Source organism: Lathamus discolor, chromosome 6 (genome assembly GCF_037157495.1).
Source record: "Lathamus discolor isolate bLatDis1 chromosome 6, bLatDis1.hap1, whole genome shotgun sequence".
Lineage (NCBI taxonomy): Eukaryota > Metazoa > Chordata > Aves > Psittaciformes > Psittacidae > Lathamus > Lathamus discolor.
In genome coordinates, this window is record NC_088889.1 from 9,499,964 (window position 1) to 9,525,269 (window position 25,306).

At 45.2% G+C, this 25,306-nt stretch overlaps 1 protein-coding gene across 2 annotated transcripts in view; it reads left to right on the forward strand.

Annotated features, from left to right (window-relative positions):
- MAPKBP1 (mitogen-activated protein kinase binding protein 1) overlaps positions 1-25,306 on the forward strand; it is a 100,224-nt gene that overhangs the window by 26,191 nt on the left and 48,727 nt on the right. For both annotated transcript variants that reach the window (XM_065685689.1, XM_065685690.1), the window contains exon 3: positions 3,105-3,196. In XM_065685689.1, coding sequence (XP_065541761.1) covers positions 3,105-3,196 — 92 coding nt within the window. The remainder of the gene's footprint in view (positions 1-3,104; positions 3,197-25,306) is intronic.

Genomic DNA, 25,306 nt, shown 5'->3' on the forward strand with positions numbered 1-25,306 from the left:
GGAAGCTAAAGTTGGTGTAGTTCTTCCTAATAAACAATATTAATAATGTCTCTGGTTTAGCTGGCATCCATTTTATACTGCGTTGTTGCCTATTGTTCTTTCTCTCTGAAATGTTTTCCATTCTTCTGTCAAGTTTTATGACAAGTGACTGAGAAGAGCTCACAAGTGTCTTAAGACCAACTTTTAAATGTGCGTGTACTCCTTTTTGAAGCAAGTTGGGTTTAATATTCAAGGATTATTATGCAGAGGTGTTGTAAGGGCATCTATTGGATAGGCTGATGGGGTTGTGTTTCAGATTCTTTAAGAACGTTTTAAAGCTAAGACTAGGAGGGAAAGAAGGAGAGTCTTTTTCAGGAAGTTAGTTATGATTCTCTGGACACAGGTAGCTGTTTCTGGGGCATGAGTTCTATCAATACCAGTGGTATAGCCTTGGTAGTTGTCTTTCTAATGTGTCTGTTGGGGGCCAACAGATGCTCACTGGCAGTTAGAATAATTGGACCAAGAGACTGAGCTGCTTCTTCTTTTTGTGTCAAGCTATGTGCTGACCACAGGAGAAAGGTAATAGACTTTCCACCTCCTTGTGGCATTGCCACAAATAGTCTATGGGCGTAACAGCATGGGGTCTTCACAGGCCCTCAAGTGAGAAGAGGAAGCTGAAAGAAGACTTTCACTGGCAACTGGCTTTGAGTCCCCTGTGGCTTGCCCAGGCTGGCAAACAGGGAACACGAACTACAACATGGCTTTCTGCTGGTTTGACTTGCTGGGCAGGCAGTTGCCATGCCAGTGCTGGTGCCAGGGAAATGATAGGGGGTGTCACTGGGCTGGGTGGGATGAGGGGGAAGGACCTGTGCCCACCAGAGCAGGCAGCTGTAAGATCAGCTCAGCTTGGTTGCACGCTGTGAGGCTTGATATGTATGATACACATGCTCGTAGAGCAAATTTGTACCTGTTGGTGAAAGCAAGTTGCTGAATTGCTGCATTGCCAAGGTCAAGTAGTACCTTTTAGGACAGTTGCAATTACAGCCAGCCTGGGCTGAAGCCTTTGCTGAGCAGTGTAAACACAGCATTGCTAAATTGATGTTTGCTGACAGCATCAAGTAATTGGTGCCTTTTCTGGATTGGAGTGCTTGAATGGCACATGTCTCCTCCACTTCCTCCTTCCCTGTCAAGAATCCGGTTTCTATAGGAATTTAAACCTCTCTTAGTTTGATGGGTTGAGAACTGCTGATATGAGCTGGAATCTCAGCTGTAGAAACCTGGAGTTCTTCTTTCTGTGCATTTGTGAGGCTGCTTTAAAAGTAAATGTGTTTTGAAGTATTCTTAACAAGCCTGGAAGAGCAGATACCCTCGTAGCATTCCTCACTCCTTCCCCCCGCATTTTTGTCCCAACATTAAGTTGGAACAAAACTATTTTCTTTCCTTACTGGTGGATTTGTAAATGCATTTTAATTGTACGTTCTTATACATAATGAAAATCCAGTGGAGTTTTGTAAAAGCCATATGTCCAGAGATACTAATTTTGCAAGGGAAGGGGACAATTTGGTGTGCTCTTACTGTCTTGAGGTATCTGAAGTATATTATTACTAAAAGGAAAGCAAAAAGACCTAGTTGGTCCAGAGACTGCGATATGAAATCTTCCACTTTCCATGTCACTGGTTTGAAGGGAGGCCAAATTTGAGCTGGCTGAAGCATGGATAGCTCACTTCAAGTGGTGGCACCTCAGCCCTGCTTTGCCTGTTGAAGCAAGGTAGTTCTATGTATGGGGTTACTTCTGTCGCCTTCTCTAGTGACCCAGGCCATGAGCTCAGTGAGGCCTTATTTCTTCATCCTGCAGCTGAATTCCTCAGCTCTAGTGAGCTGTATGGTCAGGGTGGTGTGGGAAACTTGCCCTGCCCCTGCCTTTTGTGCACCACATTGGTATAAATACAAGATGTTAGTCTTCAGGGCAGCTATTAAAGATAGTAGTAATTATTACAATAGTAACTTCTTCTGCCGCGTCCATGGCCTTAAGGCCTTAACCAAATGTAACTTAGATGATAATAATTAAAAACACAAGACTGTGACCCAGTAAAATCGTTGAGTTTGCCAGCGACAGTAATGCTGACAAGGAATGTCTACATCAAATATATAATAAATAAAATCAAGCTGTGCAAATGTAAAGGAAAGAGAACCATTTCATGTTGCTCAAAACAACTCCAGGGCTGGGAACTGGTTTGTGCTCAGAGGCTGAGTACTTTCATGCCACAAACTAGATTTTGTGTAATCCCACTGCAACCTTTTGCTTTGGGTTAATTGCTAAATTCTGATGCGTTCTCTGCCAGGGAATGCTCCCCAAACTATTGTGCTGTGTCCATCTGTTGCCCTTCCTTCCCCTTTTGCTTTTCCCAGCATCTTGCACAGAGGCCTGGCTATGAATCATTGTATCTTCCAAGTAGCTCTTCCCAGTTATGTTTCTCTTCCTAAAAATAGTTGAGATCTTTGCTCTGGGGGAAAGCAAGCATTTTGGATTACAGCTCTTGCATGGATCACTGGTATGCAGGCTTGTGAACCCAGTCATGTAAACTGTTCTGTCTTGAGATTCTTGGGGAGGGATGCCCTGGTCCACTGGATGTGGTTTCCAGTTCAAGCACTGCGGGAAAAATTGACTATTCAGTTCCGGCTGGGACCTGGCTGAGCCACCTACCACTGGATGGAGGAGATAAAGAGAATGGGTCAACCTAGAAATGATTTTTGAGAAAGAGCTCTGGAGAATAAGTGGCTTGGTGCTCTTTCCTGGGGGATGGGAATCCGTGCGTAGTGAATGTGCATCCCAGCTTTTCACCAGTACTTTCTGCTCCTTGAAATCCTGTCTTTGCAATGCTTTGCAAAGCCCTGACACAAAGTAGTCAGTGGATTGGTGGCTTCTTTCTATACCCCAGCAATATTTTACTGTGCCTGTGTTGAAAACTGTTGCTTCTGTACCTGCATGCTTGTCAGTGAATTTCTAGGAGCTGCAACTCTTCCCAGTGCCAGTGTGAACTAGATCATCAGCATCTGTGTATGGGTCCATTTGACCTGCACTCATGTTTCATAATACTTCTTATTTTCTTTTTCATATGCACTAGGTGACTTTGGAGAAGGTGTTGGGGATAACTGTGTCGGGAGGCAGAGGACTAGCCTGCGACCCCAAAACCGGCCTCGTTGCTTATCCAGCAGGGTGAGTCACTAACCATGTTCTTCAAAGCTAAGATAAACCAGGACTAATTCATCAACATGAACATTCGGGGTGTTTCCACTATGGTCTTCTATGGGGGGGCTATTTACTGTTCTTTAGTCTTTTAACACCAGAGAATGATGAGACTCGGCACCGTTAATGTAATTGGAAATGGAGAGGGATTGCATTTTACCTGTCAGGTTTTAATGGGATTCCTTTTAACGGAACCACTCTCCTTCCTCTTGCTCGAAGTTGGAAGTTAAATGCATTGTGGTGAACTTAAACATAACTCAATGTGATTCTCAAGCCAGCGAGTACCTAATGGAACAGGTGATACTTCCAATGAATTGACAAAAGCCTTCTTGTATATGTCCTGCAATTTATGACTTGCCATGTTCCTCATCCAAATGCGGAGAAAGATTTCAGGCTGACAGCACCTTGTACGTGCGTTCTCTGGAGTGCAGCACATCTGTCAACTGCAGTCTAAGTCCAAATAGAGCTATCTAGGAGAACTTGATGGACAGCTAAATTGCTACCTAGAGGGAGACAGCTGAGGGCTGGAGAGGTGGCTTTGTGAGTCGCATGTTTAGCAAAATCATAGACATCTGGGGCCAGATCCTGATCTCGCTGAAGGTAGAGCTCACTCAGAGGGTACATGTCCATGAAGGAGCAGAGCAGATCAAGAGTTGCTGGTCTGTGGGATGGGACTTGTCTGAAAGAATGTAGCCCTGTAGAGGTCTCATAATGGATGGCATTTTGAAAAAGCTGGAGAGGAAAAACATTTTACCCTGCTAGTGGAAGCATGGCTGTTGAGATCAGGTATGTCTATGACTTAGATGAAAAGATACAATACTGTAGTGGGAATAGATTGGGAAGACAGAAGAGTGACTCTTCAGGAAAAGCCTTCACTACCTACTGTAGCACCATGTGGGGATACTGCAGCTGGCTTGGTTGCAGAAGTTCATGTAAGCTTGGCTCTTCCTCTGAGCTTGTTTATTCTGGTGGTCAACAGGCTAAACGAGAAGAGGAAGGACAGTATCTCCAAGTGCTGCTGCATTGACATACTCTTAAGATGTGAAAGCTGGAATTAGAAGAAAGGAACTTCCACAACAATTACAGATGTTTGCAAGCGTACAAGAAAGAGGCTAGCAATACTTAGGGATTCTGTGTTTGTGGCCAAAAGGAGAGATTGGGTCAGTAGAACTGGCTAGAAATTTTTGTCCATCCTGGTGATATCCTGGTTCACAGAATCATTGTGTTTGGGGGGAACCTCTTGAGATCATCTAGACCAATCCCCATGCTCAAGCAAGGTCACATAGAACAGGTTGCCAAGGACCAGCTTCTGAATATCTCCAAAGATGGAGACCTCACAGCCTCTCTGTGCAGCATGTTCCAGTGTGTGACTACTCTCACAGTAACAAAAACTAACCAAACAATAAAAAGGTGGGGTGTTTGTTTTCTTTCACTTTTCCTTTGTGTTCAAATGGGATTTCACGTGTTTTGATTTCTGCTCAGTGCTGCTTTTTTCTGTCAGTGGGCAGTCTGTTAACTGCAGACAATTTGAGACTCACATCTGCACTTGACAGCATCCTTTATGCTTGAACTCCTTGGAGTTAGGCAAATACATTCCAATGTGTGTTGCCTCTTCCTCTGCGTCTTCTGTGACACTGAATATGTTCATGCTTAAAGAGTTCAAGGAGAGAGAAGAAAACAAGTGCAGTAAACAGATGTTTTGGGCTCTTGGCATGGCTAAAGATATATTAGTTTTTTTAATAGTGATGTCCTGTAATGAACTTGTGCATGCCTAACGTTGATTTAATTAAGCATGAGGACACCTGAGAATTCTTTTGGGTAATTAAAAGGTTACATGGTTCCTTAGGGCTTTACCGAGGAATTCTTGTTCTTACTTGGAGGTGGTAGCATCTCATGTCCTGGGCAGGAAACCTATGGAGTATACCAGATGTGTGCTGTAGCAGCTTAATGGCTTATGTGACTTGCTGCTTTTGTGTCACATCTGGCCTGTTTTGTGATGCGGCAGTGATTTGCTGCAGTCAAGACAATCTGTAACAAAACTAGCACTAGTTAAGAAGTCAAAACATGAGAGGGGCACGGGTGCAGACGTCACTAAGTCGATGCAAGTTCAGTTTGATTCTGGTGGGGTTTTTTTTCCCATTCTCATTCCCACTTAATTTCTCGTGATTTGCAGGACTCCTGGTAATTCTGTTACATTGCCTTTATGTTGTTTGGTTTTATTTCTATTTGTTTGAATGTACTGGTCACTGAAGCTTCTTGCATGAGGCTAATGTAGCAGAGTGGTTATGGCTCATGCACATTTGATTCATGACCTGTCCATGCAGCTTGAACCAACTTCAGCTGTGCTCCACGTATTCCAGTGATTTCCTCATGTATTGAGGATCCTCTGCTCATGTATTGAGGTTTCACAATCCTGACATGCAGATGCTTTGCTCCTCCAGTCTGTCCTATCCCCAAAAGCTGAATTTACGTAACAACCCTGTATTTTCCTAAGAGCACTTTCAACATACCAAGATTCATTTGGTTGAGATCAAAACAGTTGCCCCAGGCATCCTGATTTCATCCATACCAGGCATACGAATAACTATGGGAGTGAGAACTTGTGCATGGGAAGCTCTGGTGTTCTTTGAGCAGAATCTTAACTCTGGTCTCTGTTTTGCCTAAAATCATTACAAAATCACCCAAACCCTAGCAATTGCTGTTCCTGAATTTTCTCTTTCCTTGAGTTTCTGAATCTCCTGAAGGAAGCAGTTCCCAATACAATGCATTCCAGCTGCACAGTCATGCCGAAGAGCCAAGTGTTACATAATTATTTCCTTCTCACTGGCTTTTGAACCTTTTATTCTTTCTTTTCTTTGACCCTAATTGAGGCTTTCTGTCCAGCCATGTGTGACAGCAGCTTTGCTGACCCTGGTACTGTTTTGGTGGGATGCTTGTGTTATAGGAGGCCTTTTCTTCATATCTGCCATAAAGGCTAAAGGCACTTGAGTGCAGCAGATACTCTAGGTCATTACTTTTATATAAGGTGGTTGTCCTGGGAGATAAGACTATACAGGAGAGAAAATAACATCTCTGAAGGTCTTATCTGCTGCCCGCACTCACCTGTCCTTGTGCTGGCAAGTGAAATAAACCCAAAGTTGCTTAATTTAATCTCTGTTTAGGGTTATGCAGGGAGTAACAAAATCTTGTGGGAGGAGTGAGGGGGACAGAAATGTACTTAATATTTTACTTCGTGTGGCAGGACCAGTGCTCTGCTCTCCTTTCAGTTTCCCCTCCCTTTTCCCCCAACCTTCTCTCATTATGGTTTATTCCCCTTTTTTTTGCAGTAGCTGATTGAGGTTCTGTTCCCTAGAAACAAGGAGAGGAACAAAGCTCAGAAAATCCACTGAGGATGACTAGCATTAAAGCAGGAAAAAAATAAGGGGGATGGTGAAATGTCTGTCCATTTAAATTCTGTACCAGCTGCGCAGATAGTTTGAGTCAGCTTATCTGGTTTTGGTTTGGGGGTTCTGTGTGCTGTTGTTTTTTAAGCCCTGCGGTTTGCTATGACTGACCAGTTTATTTTGCTTCTCTATATTCTTCTTTCCTTGGCTCAGTTGGTTATGAGAGCTGGTTGGGAACCTTGTCTTCATGCGAGGTATTTGCCTGCTTGAGGGAGCAGCCTGTGCTTTTTCTTCCATAGGAGCAGAAACATAGTGCTTCAGTGTGGTGAAGTTCAGTGTGTAATGTTATTTAAACACTATTCTCTTAGGTTCTGGCCAGCTTAAGCTTTTCTCTAGCCTTACTTATCAATTCCTAAGCACTCTGATAGAATTCGGGGGTTTTCCACATTACTTTTTCTTGCTGGGGAAATTGGTGTTTGATGCATAGCATGTGTGATGAGTTGATTGGTTTTGACATGTCTTCCCCTCCTTCAGCTCTCTAGTATAGCTCTATACATGCTGCAACTCCAGCTAAAGGTATTAATATAGTGAATTTATATATAGTGAATGTATTTAGTTTTTTAATATAGTGAATCCTCTCTGAGACATAGTGAAATGAGTTTCTTTGGGTTTCTTAGGGGTTACTGTAGTCAGTACAGACACAGCCAGCTTTGTGTATGCGAAGTACATTTGCTGAAGAAATTATTTGGATGCCCCCATGTTCTGTACCATTTCAGAATGAATCACCCTTGTTTGTAGATAGGAAGGGAGAGATGATAAAGAGAGGTGCTATACAATCCAAGGTAAGACGAAGATATTAATTCTTTTCTCCTGTTGCTTTTTGCTGCAAGATCTTGTTGAAGAGCTAGATTTGTTCTTGCTTTAGTTTTATGACCTTGAGGTATGTTTTGAGATAGGGCAACTAATATTCAGCAGGGAATAGTGGTGTGATGTGTCCAAAATCAGCAAACTGCACAGCTGCTCAGCTCAAATCTTATTTATTTCTTACTATGCTGTGCTTGTTGGGTGTCAGTGCAGCAGCTTCTCGTGTGCCAACCTGCACTGCAGCAGAATTGAGCTGCAGTCTCCTCTTGTTTCACCATGTCTCCCTCTTGTTCCATCCCTCATCCTTGGCTGATTTGCAGTACTGAGTGGAAGCCTTTTAACTCTGTCAGCCCTTTTGGGTCATCCCCCTCCTGGCTCCCTGTCCACAGGTCCTGCACTGTCAGGGCAGTGACCATGGTCTGTGTCACAGCAAAGGGAGGAAGGGGATGAGCACAGCGGGAAATGAGTGAGTTGGTTTTAATCCAGCCAGGAGGCTCAGCACGTGTGGAGCTGTCTCACATAATTGAGTGATAAATCCCTCTGGGAGCTGAAAGAATGAGGATTTTTCTTTTCCAGAAGTGGTTGTTGGTTTGCTCCCAAATACCTCTTTCCAGTTTCAGTAGATAGGCTGTAAGGCTAAGTGGTTTCCAGCCCATCCGCATGTGGAGTCTCTTGGAAAGTTTTAATCATCATTTTCCATCATTACATATAGATTACTGCATAACATAATCTATTATCATCCTAGAACAATTTCCCTTTACCTTAAGCTACATATAACCCACCATGGAAGAATAACATTTAGGATGAACATTGTGTATCTTTACCAGACATGATGCTGCCTTTCTCTTTCTTTCCTCTTTAAAGTGGAAGGTTTTAGTCAGTGGGGTACAGGAATGAATTGTGAGAGGCAGATCTAGTAGATTACTGCCAGTGAATGAGGCAAAATGCAGTTCTGAACTTCAGTCATTCAAGACTTTATGACCACTGTGGGCCGGTCAGAATTGGTGGGCAGTGAAATCCTAATTTGTAACATAAGTATTGCTGCCTTATTTCAGAGTGTATTTTCTTTTTCTTGGATGCCCCATCCCTGGCAATGCTCAAGGCCAGGTTAGATGGGACTTGGAACAACCTCCTCTAGTGAAAGGTGTCCCTGCCCATGGCAGGGGTTGGAACTGAATGAACTTTAAGGTCCCTTCCAACCCAAACCAATCTGTGATTCTACGAGTGTATGATTCTCTTTGCTGATTGATCACTTTGGTTGGACACCACAATGGTGGTTACCTTCAGGAAGCTGTAGCTACACAGAAGGAATCCACTTCTTCATCGTGCCCATGCATCTTTTGGTACATACGTAGTTCGTGCAAAGTTCTACTGCTCTGTGGGGGTACAGGTCTTCGATAATTTTTCCGTAGCATAAATGCCAGTGCTGTTGGGCTGTATCCCAAATGCAGCTTGAATGGGTTACAGGGCCACAGAAATACTCAAACTGCTGGGTTGCTAGTAGATAAATTCAGTTTGCTGATGCTGGCTCCTTCAGGTTTACCTTACCCAAACCTCTGAAGAAGAATTTCTGGGCAGCCTTTGTATGTCCTTTTCTAAAGGAGCATCTTGTGGTGTTGTAAAGACTGTAGAAACCTATCCTAAAAGGAAGAGAAGCTCTCGTCTGTGGTTCAGTGACCAAAGAGATGATGAAAAGTAGCCAAACCCTCCCTTCCCCTTCCTCAGCAATAGCAGATTTCTCAGAAAGAAGCAGGGATACTTCGTTTCACTCTTAAATCTCCCTGTCTGAAATTTGCAGTGAGGGGAAAGGAGCGTATCTGCACGAAGGCATGGACACCTGAAGTGTAAAATCCTTCCTCTCATTCCTTTCTTTTATTAATGATTATTAGACAGGGAGGGGGGGCTGAGGAAGGCTAATGCAGTCTTAGTTTCTGGCAAGTGAACAAACTCTTTATACTTGGAACCAGAGAATAGAGATCCCCTTGGCAACAGTGCTTTGTTCTCAGGCCAAAGAATCATAACTTTGATATTTTAATTTGCAGAGGTGGATTTAAGGGGGCTATGGCTGTTCTCTTGCACTCTTGCTGTTGGCCTGTGAGATTCACAGGTAACAGTCATGCAGTCATGGAGCGATTGCCCTCTTCTCATTTTGGTAGCAGCTGGGTTCAGTCCTGAATCTCCCTCATTCACTTCAGACAGAAAAGATCCTGCCTAACGGAATAGGTGTAGTCTTACTCGTCTGGGCTGTTTCTATGTACATCTAGGCAAGAATTCCTACATTGGTGTTAGCTTGGTCTCCCTTTTTATGAGTGCTGGAGACTCTTCCGTATTGAATCCATGTCTGTGTAATAAAACTGTATCTAGAAAGTAGAGTTGTTTGCTAAGACCTTGTGTATTGATCCAGTTCAGCTGTAATCTTGCTTGGTTTGGCAGAGAAGGAGGCGAAGAAGCAAAGTAGTACCAGTGCTCACCTAGAGTTGTGGGGAAACTCCCTGGTTTAAGTCCTTAGCAGATGGAGTCAAGCCAGTCGAATTGAGTTCCAGGCAGTTTCCATCAGTGTGTGTTTGTGTGTGTGTGGGCTTTTGATGCCTTGGCTAATTAATCTAAAATCTTTATCTGCAACAAACTGAGGACGTAACAATAGGTAAGATCTTAAATAAGGAGATGACCGCGAAGCTGCAGACTTGCAGCAAACCCAGCAGAAAAGGGAGAAAAGTAGGGCAAAACCTCAAAATAGCTGGGCAGAAAAGCTTATTACTGAACCACAGGGAGACTTTGTCAGGTCTCTGCCAGCAGTGCTGCTGTCTGTGCTGCATGCAGTGAAACTGCAGCATCAGGGTGCTGTCAGGCAGCTGGAGGGAAGGTGCTGGGAAGGTGAGCCCTTGACTTTTGAGAGCTCAGCTGCTGGTTAATGGTTGATGGCATCTTTGCCAGATGTGGAGTAGGTTGAAGCTCTTGTGGACAGTGGGAATCTTGTGGGATGCTTGGCTTCAGTCTCTGTGTGACTTTGTGCCTTGTGTCACAGTTGGTATTGAAAAACTAGTTAGGGCAATGCTGATACTTGGTGCTGCCAGCTCCCTTTGGGACAAGCTGTTGTTTTGCAGTACACGGAGCTCTGGTTACTTCTCCAGAGTGCCATACACTAATCCAGCTTTCAAGTTACAAGGGGGTGGGTTGCTTTTCTGTAACCAGCTGCTACAGTGTTGGGACAAATAGAGATGAAATGTGATGCTTTGTCCCACAGTTACTATTTGAGGATCTGACAGCAGCAATAAGTCTGATACAACATCCTCCCTCAAGCCAGCAGGTACCAACATGTCTGTTTATCCCGTTTTTTCCACAGAAGCCACATGATATGAGCCCTTTTTCCCCCAAATGCTTCCTTTATGCACCCCATCCTAAGCCTTTGTTCACCCATGCCTCCTTTCTGTCAGGCACTTGGGAAGGGTTGGACTCTGCATCTTTGCTCAACGTATGAGCGTGCTGCTGCATCCCAATGTCATTATAAATCCTCTAAGTGAGGAGCAGCAATCTGTGCTTTTCTCTTGCAGCCCATCCAGTGGGAGGACCACCCCCTGCTGACAGGCAGTACCCACTCTCTGGGCTCAGGGGTGAGTTGGAGTTGAAGTCTGGTGACCCTTTATAGCAGAGTTTGCTGCTGTTTAATAAACCAACCACCAAAAAAAACCCCAAAGCAAATCCCTAAAAGCCACAACAGGAGCCTTGTGTTCAGATTGCCATATGGCTTTGGACATTTAGACTGAAATGAGAATTTTTCACGGGAATGGTTCAATTGCAATGAAACATTTTGGGAAAGGCTTCACAGCTTTGCTCACTGGGAATTTTCTGGAGAGAGGCAGTGCGTGAGTGGGAACAGGTGCCTTTCCCCACAGCAAATTGTCTGAGAGCGTTTCACTGGGATTTGGGCAGCCCTGCCTTGAGCTGAGCAGTTCAGAGATGGCTGGTGAACTGTATTCCTCCTTCTGCTCCCCACCTTCAAAAGTGCAGGGTTGGGGGCAGGAGAATCAAAATAGTCCAATACCCTCCTTCAATGAGCAGGAACATCTTCAAGCCCTGTCCAACCTGACCTTGAATTTTTCCAGGGATGGGGCATCTACCACCTCTCTGGGCAACCTGTGCTGGTGTCTCACCACCCTCATCATAAATAAGATGTCTTCCTTATATCTAGTGTAAATTTACCCTCTCAGAGTTTAAGACCATTAAACCTTGTCCTGTCACAAGAAGGCCTACTAAAACATTTGTCTCCATCTTTCTTACAAGTCTCCTTTGGATATTGAAAAGTTGCAGTAAGGTCTCCTTGGAGCATTCTCTTCTCCAGGCTGAGCAACCCCAACTTTCTCAGCCTTTCCTCATAGGAGAGGTGCTCCATCCCTCTGATCATTTTTGTGGCCATCCTCTGGACCCTCTCCAACAGGTCCATGTGTTTCTGGTGCTGAGGACTTCAGAGCTGGAAGCAGTACTCCAGGTGGGGTCTTACCAGAGTTCTGTTCTGTATTTAGGATGATAGTGAGAGTTTGTCTGAAGGACAGAAAGACTTTTCTGATAAAAGCCAGCAATAGGGAAGAGGCAATGTATTGTAGGGCATGGAGAACTGAGACTTTTTCCCCTCTATTTTTAGTGTGCCTCGGGACTGGGTGGAAGAGAAAATCACTTTGCTTCTCCCAGCTTGCACCTCTATCTAAAAATAAAACCTAACAGTTTTCTAGCTTGTCTCTTACAGAGCTGTAGATAATAGGAGCTGGGTATTAAACAGGTGACTTGGGCAGGGGGAAACAAAAACCCAAACCTTAAAATGTTCTGTCTTGTACAGCAGTCCTCATCCTTGCTAGTACAGATGCTCTTCTCCCAGCATCACATACTAGCCAGCCCTCAAGGTGGTAGAGGCCACAAAGACGCATTGTGCTGCTCCCTAAGAGCCTCTGCAGGGTGCTGCTCCTGATGAACGGCCCACAGCAGGTTCCACACATGGGACATGAGCTCAGATGATGTGGTAGGTATATGCACAAGAAAGTTGAAGATATGATTAAGGTAAAGAACACCAGATGCTGCCGACTTCACTGCCTCTGTGTCCTCCTTTGTACGTGTACCTAGCTCTGAGCAAGCTGGATCTTGTCAGAGGGAAGAGAACAGAATGGGACACTGGTGGAAAGAAATGCTCTCAGAATGGTTTTGTAGAAGGAAATAGGATGGAGCTTGCAAAAGCATCTCTTCAGTCATGCATTTTGCAGTTTTTATGTGCTATTTCTTGGATTACTATATACCTTTGAACTCTGATCCTGCAGAACCACAGCATGGCACACAATTGTCTTAACTATAAGCAGCTTTTGTGCTTAACTGACAGTGGAGCTGGGGATGTTTTTTACTGTAAGAATGAATTGCAGGACCAAGGAAGTCTCCTTGCCTGCAGTGTGCCTGCAGGCAGCATGAATGTGGTCTCACCTTCAGTGATGGAAATCCTGGAGAAGGGGGTTTCATCCTGTGTATGATGCTGCAGTGGTGTGACTGAGCTCTGAATGAGGTTTGGTGGTGTGGTAGGGCACGTCTGGTTGGTTGACTTCAGCCCTAGACTGCCTCATAACTGGTGTGGCAGGTCCAGGCACTATGCAGTGCCTGTGCAATGTTTGCTGGAGGCCCTCAAGAATGATTATATTAGAGTGGATTCTTGCTGTTACCAGAAATGTTAGTGGTGAAGAAAGTGAGACCAGGGAAATGGGAATGCTTTTATCTTTGTGAGGCTGCGATGAAAATTCTTGTGACAAAGAAAAGCACTTGAAGCTTCCCTGTGTTGGATTTCTGAGGCTGTGAGCAGGGAAAGGTAGGGCTGCTTGGAGCAGTCCTGTGTGTTCGCTGCTCTTTAGGTTGCCTGACAAACCATGTTAAGAACTATGTAGTACATGCTTGTTACTGCTTCCATTCCACTTCTCTCACCCGGAGAGTGTTATCATGCCTGTCAGAATAGATACAACAGTTGCTGGTTTAATGATTATGTTGGTCGCATTTGACTTTAACCTGCCTCATTAGGAGAAACGCTGACCGTCCTCAGTCTTTCACTGTGCCAGTTGTACCAATTTGAGCTTTAAATTGGGAAGAGGCAAACTGGAAATAATCCCATGTAGATGGTTAATTTGTTACTTTGTGCTTTGATCTCATTTTGCAGTGTGTGAACTAAGGGGAAGTCACTGTTTAAAAAAGAGGTTAAAAAGGAAGGCAGTCTTGTGGCAAGGGTCACTTGCAGTTTATGTGCAAAGAAACTGAAGTGAGAGAGTAAGCACATCTCCTTTATTTAATAACAGAGCTAAACACTCTGGTAGAGCTCTGCAAGTGGGATGCTTTGACAGGTTTGGAAAGCTATTGCATGCTGCTGAAACAGGGAAGAGGAGTGGTTGTAAAGCTCACGCTGCCTTGGCTGTTTTGGAATGCGTAGGGCTTTTCTCAGCTTGAAGCTCTGCAACCCCGGGGTTTGGCCATTTCCTGAGAAAGGAGGGGTATGACACTGAGCAGGAGTGCCTGCAAGCGTGTGTACCTGCAGGTAGCAACCTGCTCTCTTCTCTACCTGCTCTGTATCTCCTCAGCAGTTACACCTCCTAGCAACCAGCGCCTTGGTGTGGCAACACAAGCTGCTCCTGAGCCAAGTCCCGAGCTTGCATAAGAGCAAAGAGGGGGGGAATGGGGACTGAATAGCTAAGTCTGGGATGAAAATGAGATACCAGCCGCCTCAGCAGAGCTCCACCCTTTCTCAGAATCGCAAAACAGGCCCTCTGTCTCCTGGCAACCTTGACACAAATCACAGAGTTTAACTTAAAAGAAGGACATACAGTCCAAAGGACATAGCCCATCACTAGGTGTGAACAACAGCACGTCAGTCCTGTTCCTCTTCCTGTAAGATGTGTCCCTGTAGACGGTCTTGGGTTTCACTCATTGTCAGAAAGGCAAGAGGTGAAAGGTGAAAGAGCATCGTGTTAGGGTAGCTAAGAAGCGCCAGGAGGCTGCGTGTTCTGGTTATTGTAGGCGTGCTGCAAGTGCCCTGACTATTGCAAATGTAAGACTTGCCCCCCCTCCACTGGAAGCTGTTCTCTGCAGCACCAGCACACGTGCGCTGGTCTGTTGTGCACCTGAACCCGGGTCTTTCTGCTGCCAATCCAGGGCCGACAGAGCCAATACCAGATACCAGCCAATTCCTTGCCTTCAGTGTCAGTTGCTGTGCTTTGACAGTGCTGACTTAATGCTTCTCAGACTTGGACTCTAACCTGGCGATGTTTCTCTTTGACAAGCAATGTAGATATATGAGAAAGCAAAACTGAGTTTTATCATGATTGCTTCTCCTTCCAGGAAAGCTGTCTTTCTGATCTGACAAGTGATGCTCATTAGCTACACTGAAGAAAAAATTTAGTGCATTTAAAATGCTCTGTGTTATTCTGAGATACAGGCAAAGCAGAAGTGAATGTTCATCTTCCACTAAAGCCAGAGCTGTCACAAGGCTTCTGAAAAGATAACACAAGCAGAATTGAATTCTACCAATCTAGCTACGTTTGAGCTGTTCCCACTCTGGGAAGTGGTGGGGTTGGAGCAGGGAGCTGGCAAGAGCTCTGGCCATTTGGGCCCAGGAGCTGTAGTAGTCTCCCTGTAGTTGTGGCAGTGACAGTAACCATGGGGAGAAATGGGCTCTCCCTTGTCCCTTTTTTTAGCACCTACCAGCTTGGCTAGGTAGGGCTCAGAGTTAGGCTGGGTAGGGCTCAGGGTTAGGCTGGGTAGGGCTCAGGGTTAGGCCGGGTTGGCAAGAGGCTTTATTGCCTCCTTGCTGGCCCTGGCAGCTGTGAGCTATGCCCATGCCTGGCAAGGGCACAACTGACAGTTTGAGCGGGTGATTCCATAACTCCAGGCTTTCCAAGGTGCGGGTTTGGGTGTCTATTTCTTGGTCTCTGATGTTCTCCCAGAGCTGCAGCAAGGATTGTGCTCGCTGAAGCATTCAAGGGGAAAAGCTGCTCCAGTTTCTCTGCCGCAGTGGGGGCTCTTGCCGTCTGCTCTCCAATGCAGGAGAGATCAATGACAGGTCAATGGGCACCAGAGGAGCCTGCCCAGTGCCTTACCCCATCATGTCCATCCTCCTCAGGGAGGTGGTGGGGAGGGGACTAGGAGACAGACCTGCCTCACTCCACTTCTTCCTAAGGTTAATTAGATGAGAAAGGGGAGAGAGCTAAATTGTATTACTACTTGCTTTGCTCCTTTGATTGATGCCACTCTAATATTGACTACAGTGCTTGCTCACGGTAAAACAATTAAAGCCCTGAGGCGTCTGCCATGAGCTGTCATGTTCCTCTGCCCCAGATGATGTAGAGAGCTGTCACCCCACTCCTGAGCTGCTCAGGCACAGTGAGGGAATACTCTGGCTGCATTTGCTGCTGTAAACAGAGGTGGTGGCCAATTGGTTCCAAGCAGGATATACTTTTTCTCTGAGACTTGATTTGAAAGGAAGACACCCAGCTTTTGAGGCTTTGTGGCATGGTGGGAACTGCACTTGCAGAGAGTTGGTGCAGGCCTGAAGTGTAGAGCAAGATGTTCCTGTTCCAGCCCAGCTGGGTCTGCACATCTCTGCAGGGAGCTGCTTGCTCCCAGGAGGTGCCTTCAGAGCTCCCATCTTTTCGTTATACAGTTGGGCTGGAAAGCTGAATTTGCTCAGTGCTTGGTGGCAGATTTGATGATTCTGCAGGAATTTTATTATAAACTTTGATTCTTTGTCTCTTTCTTGCCTTTCTTTCTGAACTCCTGTTTGCCTGGGGGGGTTAGAATATCTTTCTCCTCTTTTTTTCTTCAACTTGTCTTTCATTGGTGCTTCTTTCCCTAGATCTGTGCATTTTCTTTTCTCTGAGGCACTCCCCTTGGGGGTTTGTTATACTCACTGTTTTTTAGGGGCAAAGATGCATATATGTGTGTGTGTGTGTATATATATATATATATATATATGTATATATGCATGGGCTGTGTGTCTCTAGAAAAGGCAAGACTTTATTGTTGGTGAAACTGAATCCTTACACTGTAATTCAAGAATCATTTTACTACGAATTATTACAGAAAAAGACTAATAATGCAATAGAATACTGCTATATAGAAGGGGTCTTAATTGTGACAGTGCAGATAAAACTGTAACACGTTTCTTCATTTCTATTTGTTTTTCCTGGCTTTGTGTTCACCCTTGTGTTGTTCCTCTGGATCTTAAAGTCAGTCATTGGAGGGTAGCACCATAAATCTTTGGCCTTTGTAGCCCTTCGCTGGGAGGAGTATGATGTGGATGTTGCTGCATTCTTCCTCACCCCAAGGTCCACCTGGGCTGTTTTTTATATTTGCTAACACATTTTCATTACCTTTCCCTTTCCCAGTTGGTCTGCAGCTCCACGATGCTCCTGAATTCACTATGTACAGTGTCTTTCATGCATATTGGATATTTTTTCCTTTGTTACCCCTAAACTCTGTTTTGCTCAGTTCCAGGTCTGTATTTCTTTAATAGACCATGAGTGAGCTGTTCATAGCCTTGAGGTCTCCCCCTCATGTCTCATGTCTCTCATCTCTTATCATGCCATGCCTGTACTCCTTCACACTGCACCCTGCAACTCCATTTCTCAAAGCCTCTGCTATCATACCATGCCTGCATTTCTTTCCTATACATCCTTGTGTTAGTTGTAAGTACCTCATTTTACATATATAAAACTGATTGTATCACACAAAGATAAACAGAAGTAAAACAAACTAGCCAGAGGTATGTGGTCAGTTACAGAAGTTTTTGTCACAACTCAACCAAGTAAACCAGGGCTGCAGGCAGGTCAGGCAAAGTTCAGAGCGAGGCCTTCCAGGCTCAGTACAAAGCTTGCAGCCTGCTGCTGAGAATGGCAAACGTGGGGCTCTCAGCCAGACACTGATGGAAGAGGGACTGGCTCTTGAGAGCAAACACAGAGGTGGAGCACAACTGGGGAGCAAGAGATCCCTGAAGCAGGTGTCTTGGCTTGGTCTGTCAGGATGGAGAGCTGTTCTCTTCCACTTGTAGAAGAGAACATAACTCTGGGAGGAGACCTCAGCACGTGGAGACACGTCTCTTCTCAAGAACTGACATAGCATGCTGTGATTCTGTAGCATCCATACTGGAGAAAGTTGCATTTCCTGCCTTGATGCAAAGCTGTCCAGATTTTCAGACGTGTTCCAGCTTGTGGTTGCACCCAGGACCAGCCAGGCTCTGCTCAAGGCTCCCTTTTCTACTGCTTCTCAGTGTCTCCTGTCTGACTGATCAGCACATTTTCTTGTCATGAACAGTCTCAGTGATCCTTTTATTCCTCCAGCCTTCCTATCATCAGCTGCCCATTACTCTAGCCCCCAGGGCTGCTGCTCATTTCAGTGTTCAGTGGGTGTTTGCCAAGAGTGCTGAAATAAAACGTAGCTCTGCAATTCCTGCTCCCAGCCCAGCTGATTTAATGCTTCATGTAGGTGTATTGCTGGCACTGCTTCCCTGCCCCTAGGGAGGTGAGTGGTTTTAGAGAGAGGGAGAAAGAAATATGGACTCTTGTGTATTATAGTCAGCCACAAGCTGTATGTATGCATGCGTCTGTTCATATGCCTACATATACGTGTGTGTGCGCATGTGTTTGTCATCGGTGCCCTGTGTCCTTCGAAGCTTGTCAGACACGCAGGCTGACAGGCAATTTGGTGCATGTATGTGCAGATGCTGATTTGCGTGGTTTGGCTTAATTGTTCCACCTGCCTTTGATGCAGGCTGGAGGAGAGATGGGATATTCCACAAGGCAGGTGAAATGGCCTGTCCCCAGTTCTGCTGGGGCAGGTTTTTATCCCTAGTTTTTCATCCGTGAGGGTTTTTATTTCCCTCTCCTGGCTTTGGAGTGTTGAAGGGAATTGGGACGTTTTGAAGGTGAAGTTCCTGCTGAATCACTGGTGACTAGGCAGCCTTGAGCCAGAACAATTAACTGGAATAGTTTTCATCTTCCTTGCAACTGTAACGATTCCCAGTTGATAAGCTGGTTTAAATTTTGTGGTTTTCCTCTGAGCCCTTTTCTCCCCTCTGCTTTCCCCATAGGCGTTTCTTGCTCAAGTCTTTCACAATCTGTCTGGCTTAGCCCTTTGCCTTCCAGAAAAGATGCCTCCTTATTGTGAAGTTCTGTGGAAAGCCATCACTCTCCCAAGGGCACTGCCACTGCATCCGTGGCTCCAGTGTGGCTGCTGTGGAGCTGTGTACAACTCACCCAGTGGGAGACAGGACCCAGGCTGTCCTGTCCCTGCATCTCTTTCCATGAAGCATGAAGTCTGAGTTTGTTTTCCTGAATCATCACCCTGCCTTATGTTTGCCCAGTGCCAGAAGGGTTGCCAGTTTTAAAAATCATCCTTCTCTTCTGCTCTGCTCCCTTAAAAAGAGACCTTGAAATAACCTGGCATTGGCAGTTTCCATGCTAAGATGGAGTTTTCCAAGGATATGTTCAGTAAGATCAACTGAACCTGCTGGAAATCACTGTGAGCAGGCAGCACCTCTGCTCTGGCAGGAGTCAGGCAGGAGGACTCATGCAGACATTCTCCTCTGTGTTCCTGGTAAAGCTGAAACTTCAGTGGCGTCTGTGTCAATGCAATGAGTGATATGAATTCAGGAGGCTGAAATGATGGAGAGAGCAGAAGCTGCCTTTGTACCTTTAGGGATTAGCCGTACAAATCCTTCTTGTCAGTTCTGCTCTGCCTTCTTGTAGACTCAGTTTCCTGTGCTGCTCTCCCTCTTCTTGTGCCCACTGGCTAAAGCTATCTCTGAATGTCAGATTTCCAGAGGCTGGGAGAATAGTCTGGACAAGTATCTTAGAAATCTGCTCTGTTCTTCCCTAGGCTTCTGGAGGCAAGAACTTCAGAGGCAAGGACTTCAGTTTGGCCTGCTTTTTCTTGCTGTTTTTGGACTAGAGTCTGTTCTGTGGTGCCTTTGAGCTCCCACTCCTGGAGGCTGAGGGTGCCACACAGCCTTTAAACAGAACAAGCGTGTCCCTGCTTGGCAGTCAGAAGTTCCTACAGGATTAGTCTAGTGACACTAAAGGTATTGCTCACTTTGTTTTTCACAGTGGGATTCTTGCTCAGTATTCATGGGTTTTCATTAGCCTGCGCTGGTTTCTGGAGTGTGAATTTAGCTGTATCTCTCAGGCTCCCGCCTTCCTGGTCTTCTTGGTCATGGATTGGTGCGGGGAGCTCTGAAGGCTTCTTTGCTCAGGCAGCAACACCCAAGTCTTAACCTCTCAACAGAACATCTTTCTTCTCAGCATGCATTTAATTAATATAACTTGCATGAAAATACTTATTCAGTTACATAGCGTGCACATCCTCTCTCTGTTAACCCACTCCCAGTACCGGCTGTGAATTAAAGAAGCTTTTTGGCAGAAAGAGTTGCCACATAGAAAATTGACACCAGCTTTTGTAGATGCTGCTTCACTCCGATCAAGCTTCCCTAGGCAACCAGTGCAGTGTAAAAAGGATTCTGTTCTTATCAATGTCTTTTTTTCTTTTTCATGCATTTACTGCGTAGGAAGCTATTGCGCTCTTATTTGAATAGCTTTTGGGGGGGGATAGAGAGCAGAGTATAAGCCAGAAATTGAGAAGTGGATTCAAAGGGAAGGGACTGTTTGCTCTTTTCATTTATTTTTGCAGCAGCATGAAAGGAATATATTGTGGGAGGAAGAAAAGAGAAAGCCAACGTTTGTTTTGATGTCTTAATGGAGTTTTCTTTCCTCTGTACAGAATCCTCTTTATAACATGGGCTGCATGCATTTAGGAGAGGACGACTTGACCCATGAACTCTGCCTCTAGTCATGTGGCCCACAAGACAGGGTAGCACTGAGTCGATAGATAACTCAGAAAGAAATGCTATCACAGGCTTTTAATTCCTCCAGACCCCATGGAGGGGAGGGCGGCCTGCAGAGGAAGGAAAGAGAAAAACTGACTTCTGCAGAAATCTGGGTTTTTGTTAGCTTGCCGAAGAAGGACGAGGAAGGAGGGGAGGTAGCTGGGGAAGGCAGCTGAGAAATGCACAGCAGAGGGATGCGCAGGGAAACGGGAGGACAAAGAGAAGAGAAAAACACCCAGGAACAAGGGTTTTGATAAGAGGAGGAGTGAAGCCAGTAGGAGAAAAGAGAGAAGTAAAGGTGGGGGGAGCTGCATGGATTGACACGCTGCTGCTGACTTTGTGAGTCAGATCCTTCACGTAAATGTGACTGACGTCCGATTCCTCTCCATTCCTATATTTAGCTTAGGGAAATTGCTTCTTTTATATATATATATATGTGTGTGTGTGTGTGTGTGTGTGTATATATATATAGTTGCTTCTTTTATATATAATATATATATAAATATCTATATATTGTTTTTTTCCTCTCTTACTGGAGCCAATGGAAACTGCTGTGACAGTTCCCCCCACCCCAGCTCAGCTTTTTAGCTGCATATATGGTGCACAGTTGGGCACATACGACAATAGGGCTGTGCTTTTGTGGAGATTTGGAAGCTCTGCAGGGACCCTTTCACCACTTTCTTGTTGGCTGACCCAAATACGCGCCGTGATGGAGAGAGCTCAGGTCATCTGCCAAAACCTTTGACATCACTGTGAGAGCTCATTCTGTCCTTCCCTTGTGTTTGAGGTTATCTGAATGTCCACAAGAAAGAGGAGAGATGACATAGCCAAGTTGGTTTTAAAAGCTGCTTCTATCAGGAAGGTGAACTTAAATGTGGTGGCATCATAGACCTATAAATAATACCTTTAAATACCATCGCCAATGGCCTCTGCAGGAACCAGGGTGCAAACGAAGAGACACCTAATCTCAGCTGGCTGACAGATGGTTTGTACAGCAGTAATCTGTACAGCGGTGAAGAGTTTCTAGAAACATCTTGGAAATTAGAATGTACTTGTGGATTTAAAAGGTGCTGTGGTTATCAAACACTGCCCACAGCTGCAGAGGAGGAAGGGTTTGTGCTGAAACAAAAGTACTTAAGTGTTGACCTTCTACACTGCCAGTGTGTGCCAAGGGTAGGTGTTCTCTGTAGGTCTCATGTGAGGTGCTTTTGGAGCTAGTCTTAGGTTGCTTGTTAACATTAGCATTTAAAAAGGTCTCTTCAGACAAGGGTGTCTTGGGAACTTTAATTTGGTTTGAAAGCTTAAGTCTGGGAAGGGAGTGGAGAAGGTGAAAGAGGTGATGTGGTCATTATGGAAGTGCAGGTTTGAAGTACTTTGCTTGATCTACATCCACAATTGGAAGCTAGGAAGAAACCCATCAGTTTTCTCTTCGCTTGCATCCTTTCCATCCCTCTAGGTGTAAAATGCTGAATGCAGTCTTATAAAGGAGCAGACAAAGGTGGATAGTGGATAGATGGGTGTATGCTCTTGTGTGCAATTAATTTTCCATGGTAATTATTTTTATTATTTTAACTGCTCTAAGATTAAAGCCAGCATAAGCAGAAATGAGTAGATACTTTGAGTCTCCTGAAGGCTTGGTAGCCTTACAGGACTTGGAGGCAGTGTGGAGTAGGTGGATGAACGATCTGAACATTCAGTGTCTCCATTCCCTTTATTTTGCCAGACCAATTTCCTTTGCTAAGTCGGATCCCAGGCAGAGTAATAATTGGTTCTGAAGTACCTTGTCTGGGAAACCGCTGCAGCTTCTGTTGGAGAATGACTTTCTGGCTGCACGGGGTCTGCTCTGGGGCCACACTGAGCTGAGCTGAGTGTCTGAGCAGGCAGTTGAGGCCAGCCTGAAGCATAGAATTGTTTAGGTTGGAAAAGACCAAGATCATCGAGTCCAGCCGTTAACCCAGCACTGCCAAGTTGGCTGCTACACCATGTCCCTGAGTGTCTCATCTACAGGTCTTTTAGATACCTCCAGGGATGGTGACTCAGCCACTTCCCTGTGCAGCCTGTTCCAGTGCTTGACAACACTTTTGGTGAAGAAATGTTTCCTAACAGTCAATCTAATCCTCCCCTGGTGTGACTTGAGGCCATTTCCTGAACAATCCGAAGCGATTAAAGCCCTAGAAGTGGTTAATTTCTGCTTGTTGAGATGTTCTCTAGGATGGAGTAGACTAGAAACCTTTCCAAGCATCTTGAGGGAGCCAGGTTTCAAAGTTGGGTGCTCCCAACTCCCAGAACAGTATCTGTGTCCTGCTGTAAGATGTGTAGTTTGGTGCCTGCCATCTTGCTGGACAAAGTGTCCTTGGAGTTGGTGGGGTTCTTCACTGCCCTTGTGTATGGCAGACAGGAGAGTGATGGTAGAAAGTCAGCATGGGACAGCAGAGCAGTAGGGTAGCTTTTGCTGGGTAGCAGCTAACTTGAGAAAGCAAGTTTAGAACACTGGTTTATCCTGCCTGAATGACTTTATTGGCATAGAAGGTTATAACCAATTAGCAAGTTACTTTAGTCATTGGCTTACAACTCACATAGCAACATACAATCTTGTTTCACTGAGTCTATGAGTTAAAATTACCTTTTCGTGGCATAAATTAAGGCTTGCTGACCAGTAAAGAGATACTGTGACTTATTCCTCCCCCAAGAGAGAGTTTATTAATTATGGATCAAACTCATAATTGAGCATAGGGTTGCCTTAAAACAAAGTTAAAATACCCATGTTTGTGGTGGCTGCTCTGGCAGTAGAAGCTGTGCGGCTTTTGGAGGGGTTTGTTGCATTGGTGTGTGAGCTGGCTCTTACCTTCAATGTGGGCTCTGTACTTGGGCAAGGGCTGATAAATGCTGTATGCTGGAAGCCTACATACAGCCCGCTCCAGAATGCAACTGAGCTAAACTTCATGACTGTCAGTGGCCAAAGGCTCTGTCATATAAGTTGGTAACAGCAAAGCCCTGGACCTTCGTGGTTCACTATACTATTCTAGGAAGTGGTTTGTTTGCTTGCCGGGTTTGAAGACCATGGTTTGTGTTTTCTGTCTTTCCTGTGTCTTTTAGACTGTGTGAACTTTCCTGAAGTCCTGTTTTTCTGCCGAGTTCCTCACAATAAAACCAGAAACTTCAGAGCTGCATAGGAAAGTCTTTGCCAGGATTTTGTGTCTTTACTTTATTCTTAAGCTTTTTTTTTTTTGAGCACAGTTCATTCCTGTCATAACTCAGCAGGATTTTGGTCCATTAACCCTATCCTACTGCCCATAATGGGGTTTTGCTTGGCTTTTCTGATTAGCCGGAGGCTTGGGATTAGATAGATTTTCACATTTGCTAACTTCCTATTTCATATCTTGCGATTTGCAAGGCTTAACCTCCCTGACTTGTTAATGGATCACAAACCACCTGCTTCTTTACACTAATCCGTCAGAAATATATAGCATAGCTCTGACTTGAAACTCTCCAGATTGGTTCTCCAGGGTAAAAAGCTCAGAAGGATCAATCCCAGCCTGAACAAACTGCTTATTTACACTTGCCCTGCTTTTCCACAAGACTAAGTCTCCAAACACGGCTGGTTGCCTTAACTATTGAGAGTCTGGTGCCTTTATTGCCTTGGCCTTCAGGTGTGCTTAGACCTGTGCAGCAGTGTGCACTGCCTGCCTGGAAATATCGGTGAGATCTGTGGGTGAGGTGTTGCAATACATATCTGTGATGTCTCAGCTTTTGCCTGGCTCTTTGACTACTTCAGTCCAACTCCTCTACTTCTCTGTGCTGTTTCTCCCCTGAGTGATGTCTGTAGCCTGGCAGTAGTATTGTAGTAGGCTGTAGTATTGTGGGCAAGCGCTAGTGCAATGGTGACGTGAGTGAAGTCCCCAGTGCGGCAAAAGCTGCTGGGAGGGGAGCAGGGGCATCCCGCAGCACTCCCTGGCACTGCAGCAAAGGAAGAGCTGGTGCTTTCCAAGCTCTGGCAGTGTGTACGAGCAGAGGGATGGGCAAACCCCACCATTTCTATTTTAGAGGTGAAGTGAGAAGTAGGGCACAAGGTCACCAGAGCAATTCCTGTTCTACCTCCTTGTACTCACTTAACAGAGATGCTTTTGGGAGGTACAGTCAGGGCCATGTGTTTTCTGTTACTCGTCACTACTGCTCTCTGCTATTAGACAAATGCTGTTACATGAGGATTTAAACATTGTGTGTGGGGTGTTTGTGGAGAGAAGAGGGAGGCTCCTGTACCCAAACTGTCCCAGGCTGGTTGTGATGGGCTGAGGCACCAAAGCAATGTGCTGTGGACAAGATTAGTGGGGAAGTGGGGCTGCTTCTCCACTCCCCTCGCTATCAGTGGCTGTTTTGCTCCCAATGCAGGTGATTTTATGGCTTATAAAGAGTTTGGTACTGCTTGCTTTTGCAGTTCCTCTTGCTGAGAGATTTCTGCAGGGCTCCTGAGCAAGTTGTTTATTCAGATGTCCTTTGAGTCAATAGTTTTTGATATCGTATGTCTCACTTCTCAACTGGCTAGCCACTTCTTGAGTTATACTCAGCTGTTTCTGTCCTGTCTACTATTACAGCCAGGCACAGAAATTTAGCCCCTCTACCTCCCATTCTTCCCACCCCTTTCAGAAAGATCCTCTCTTTCCTTCTTCCTGACTTTCTCACTCTGTTCTAGACAAGCTGGTTTGGTGCCCAGTACATAGGGTCACTTTTATGGCAGGGGAGATAATCCATTAGGGCTGTTGGATAAACTTTCATGGTAAACTGTCATGGTTTAGCCTCAGCTGACAACTAAGCATCATAGAGCCTCTCCCTCGCTCCCCCAACCCACCAGAGGGATGGGGCAGAGGAATGGAAAACTGAGAACACTCACGGGCTGAGATAATCTAATGGGACAGAAAAGGAAGAAAATAATAAAGATGCTGATGATAA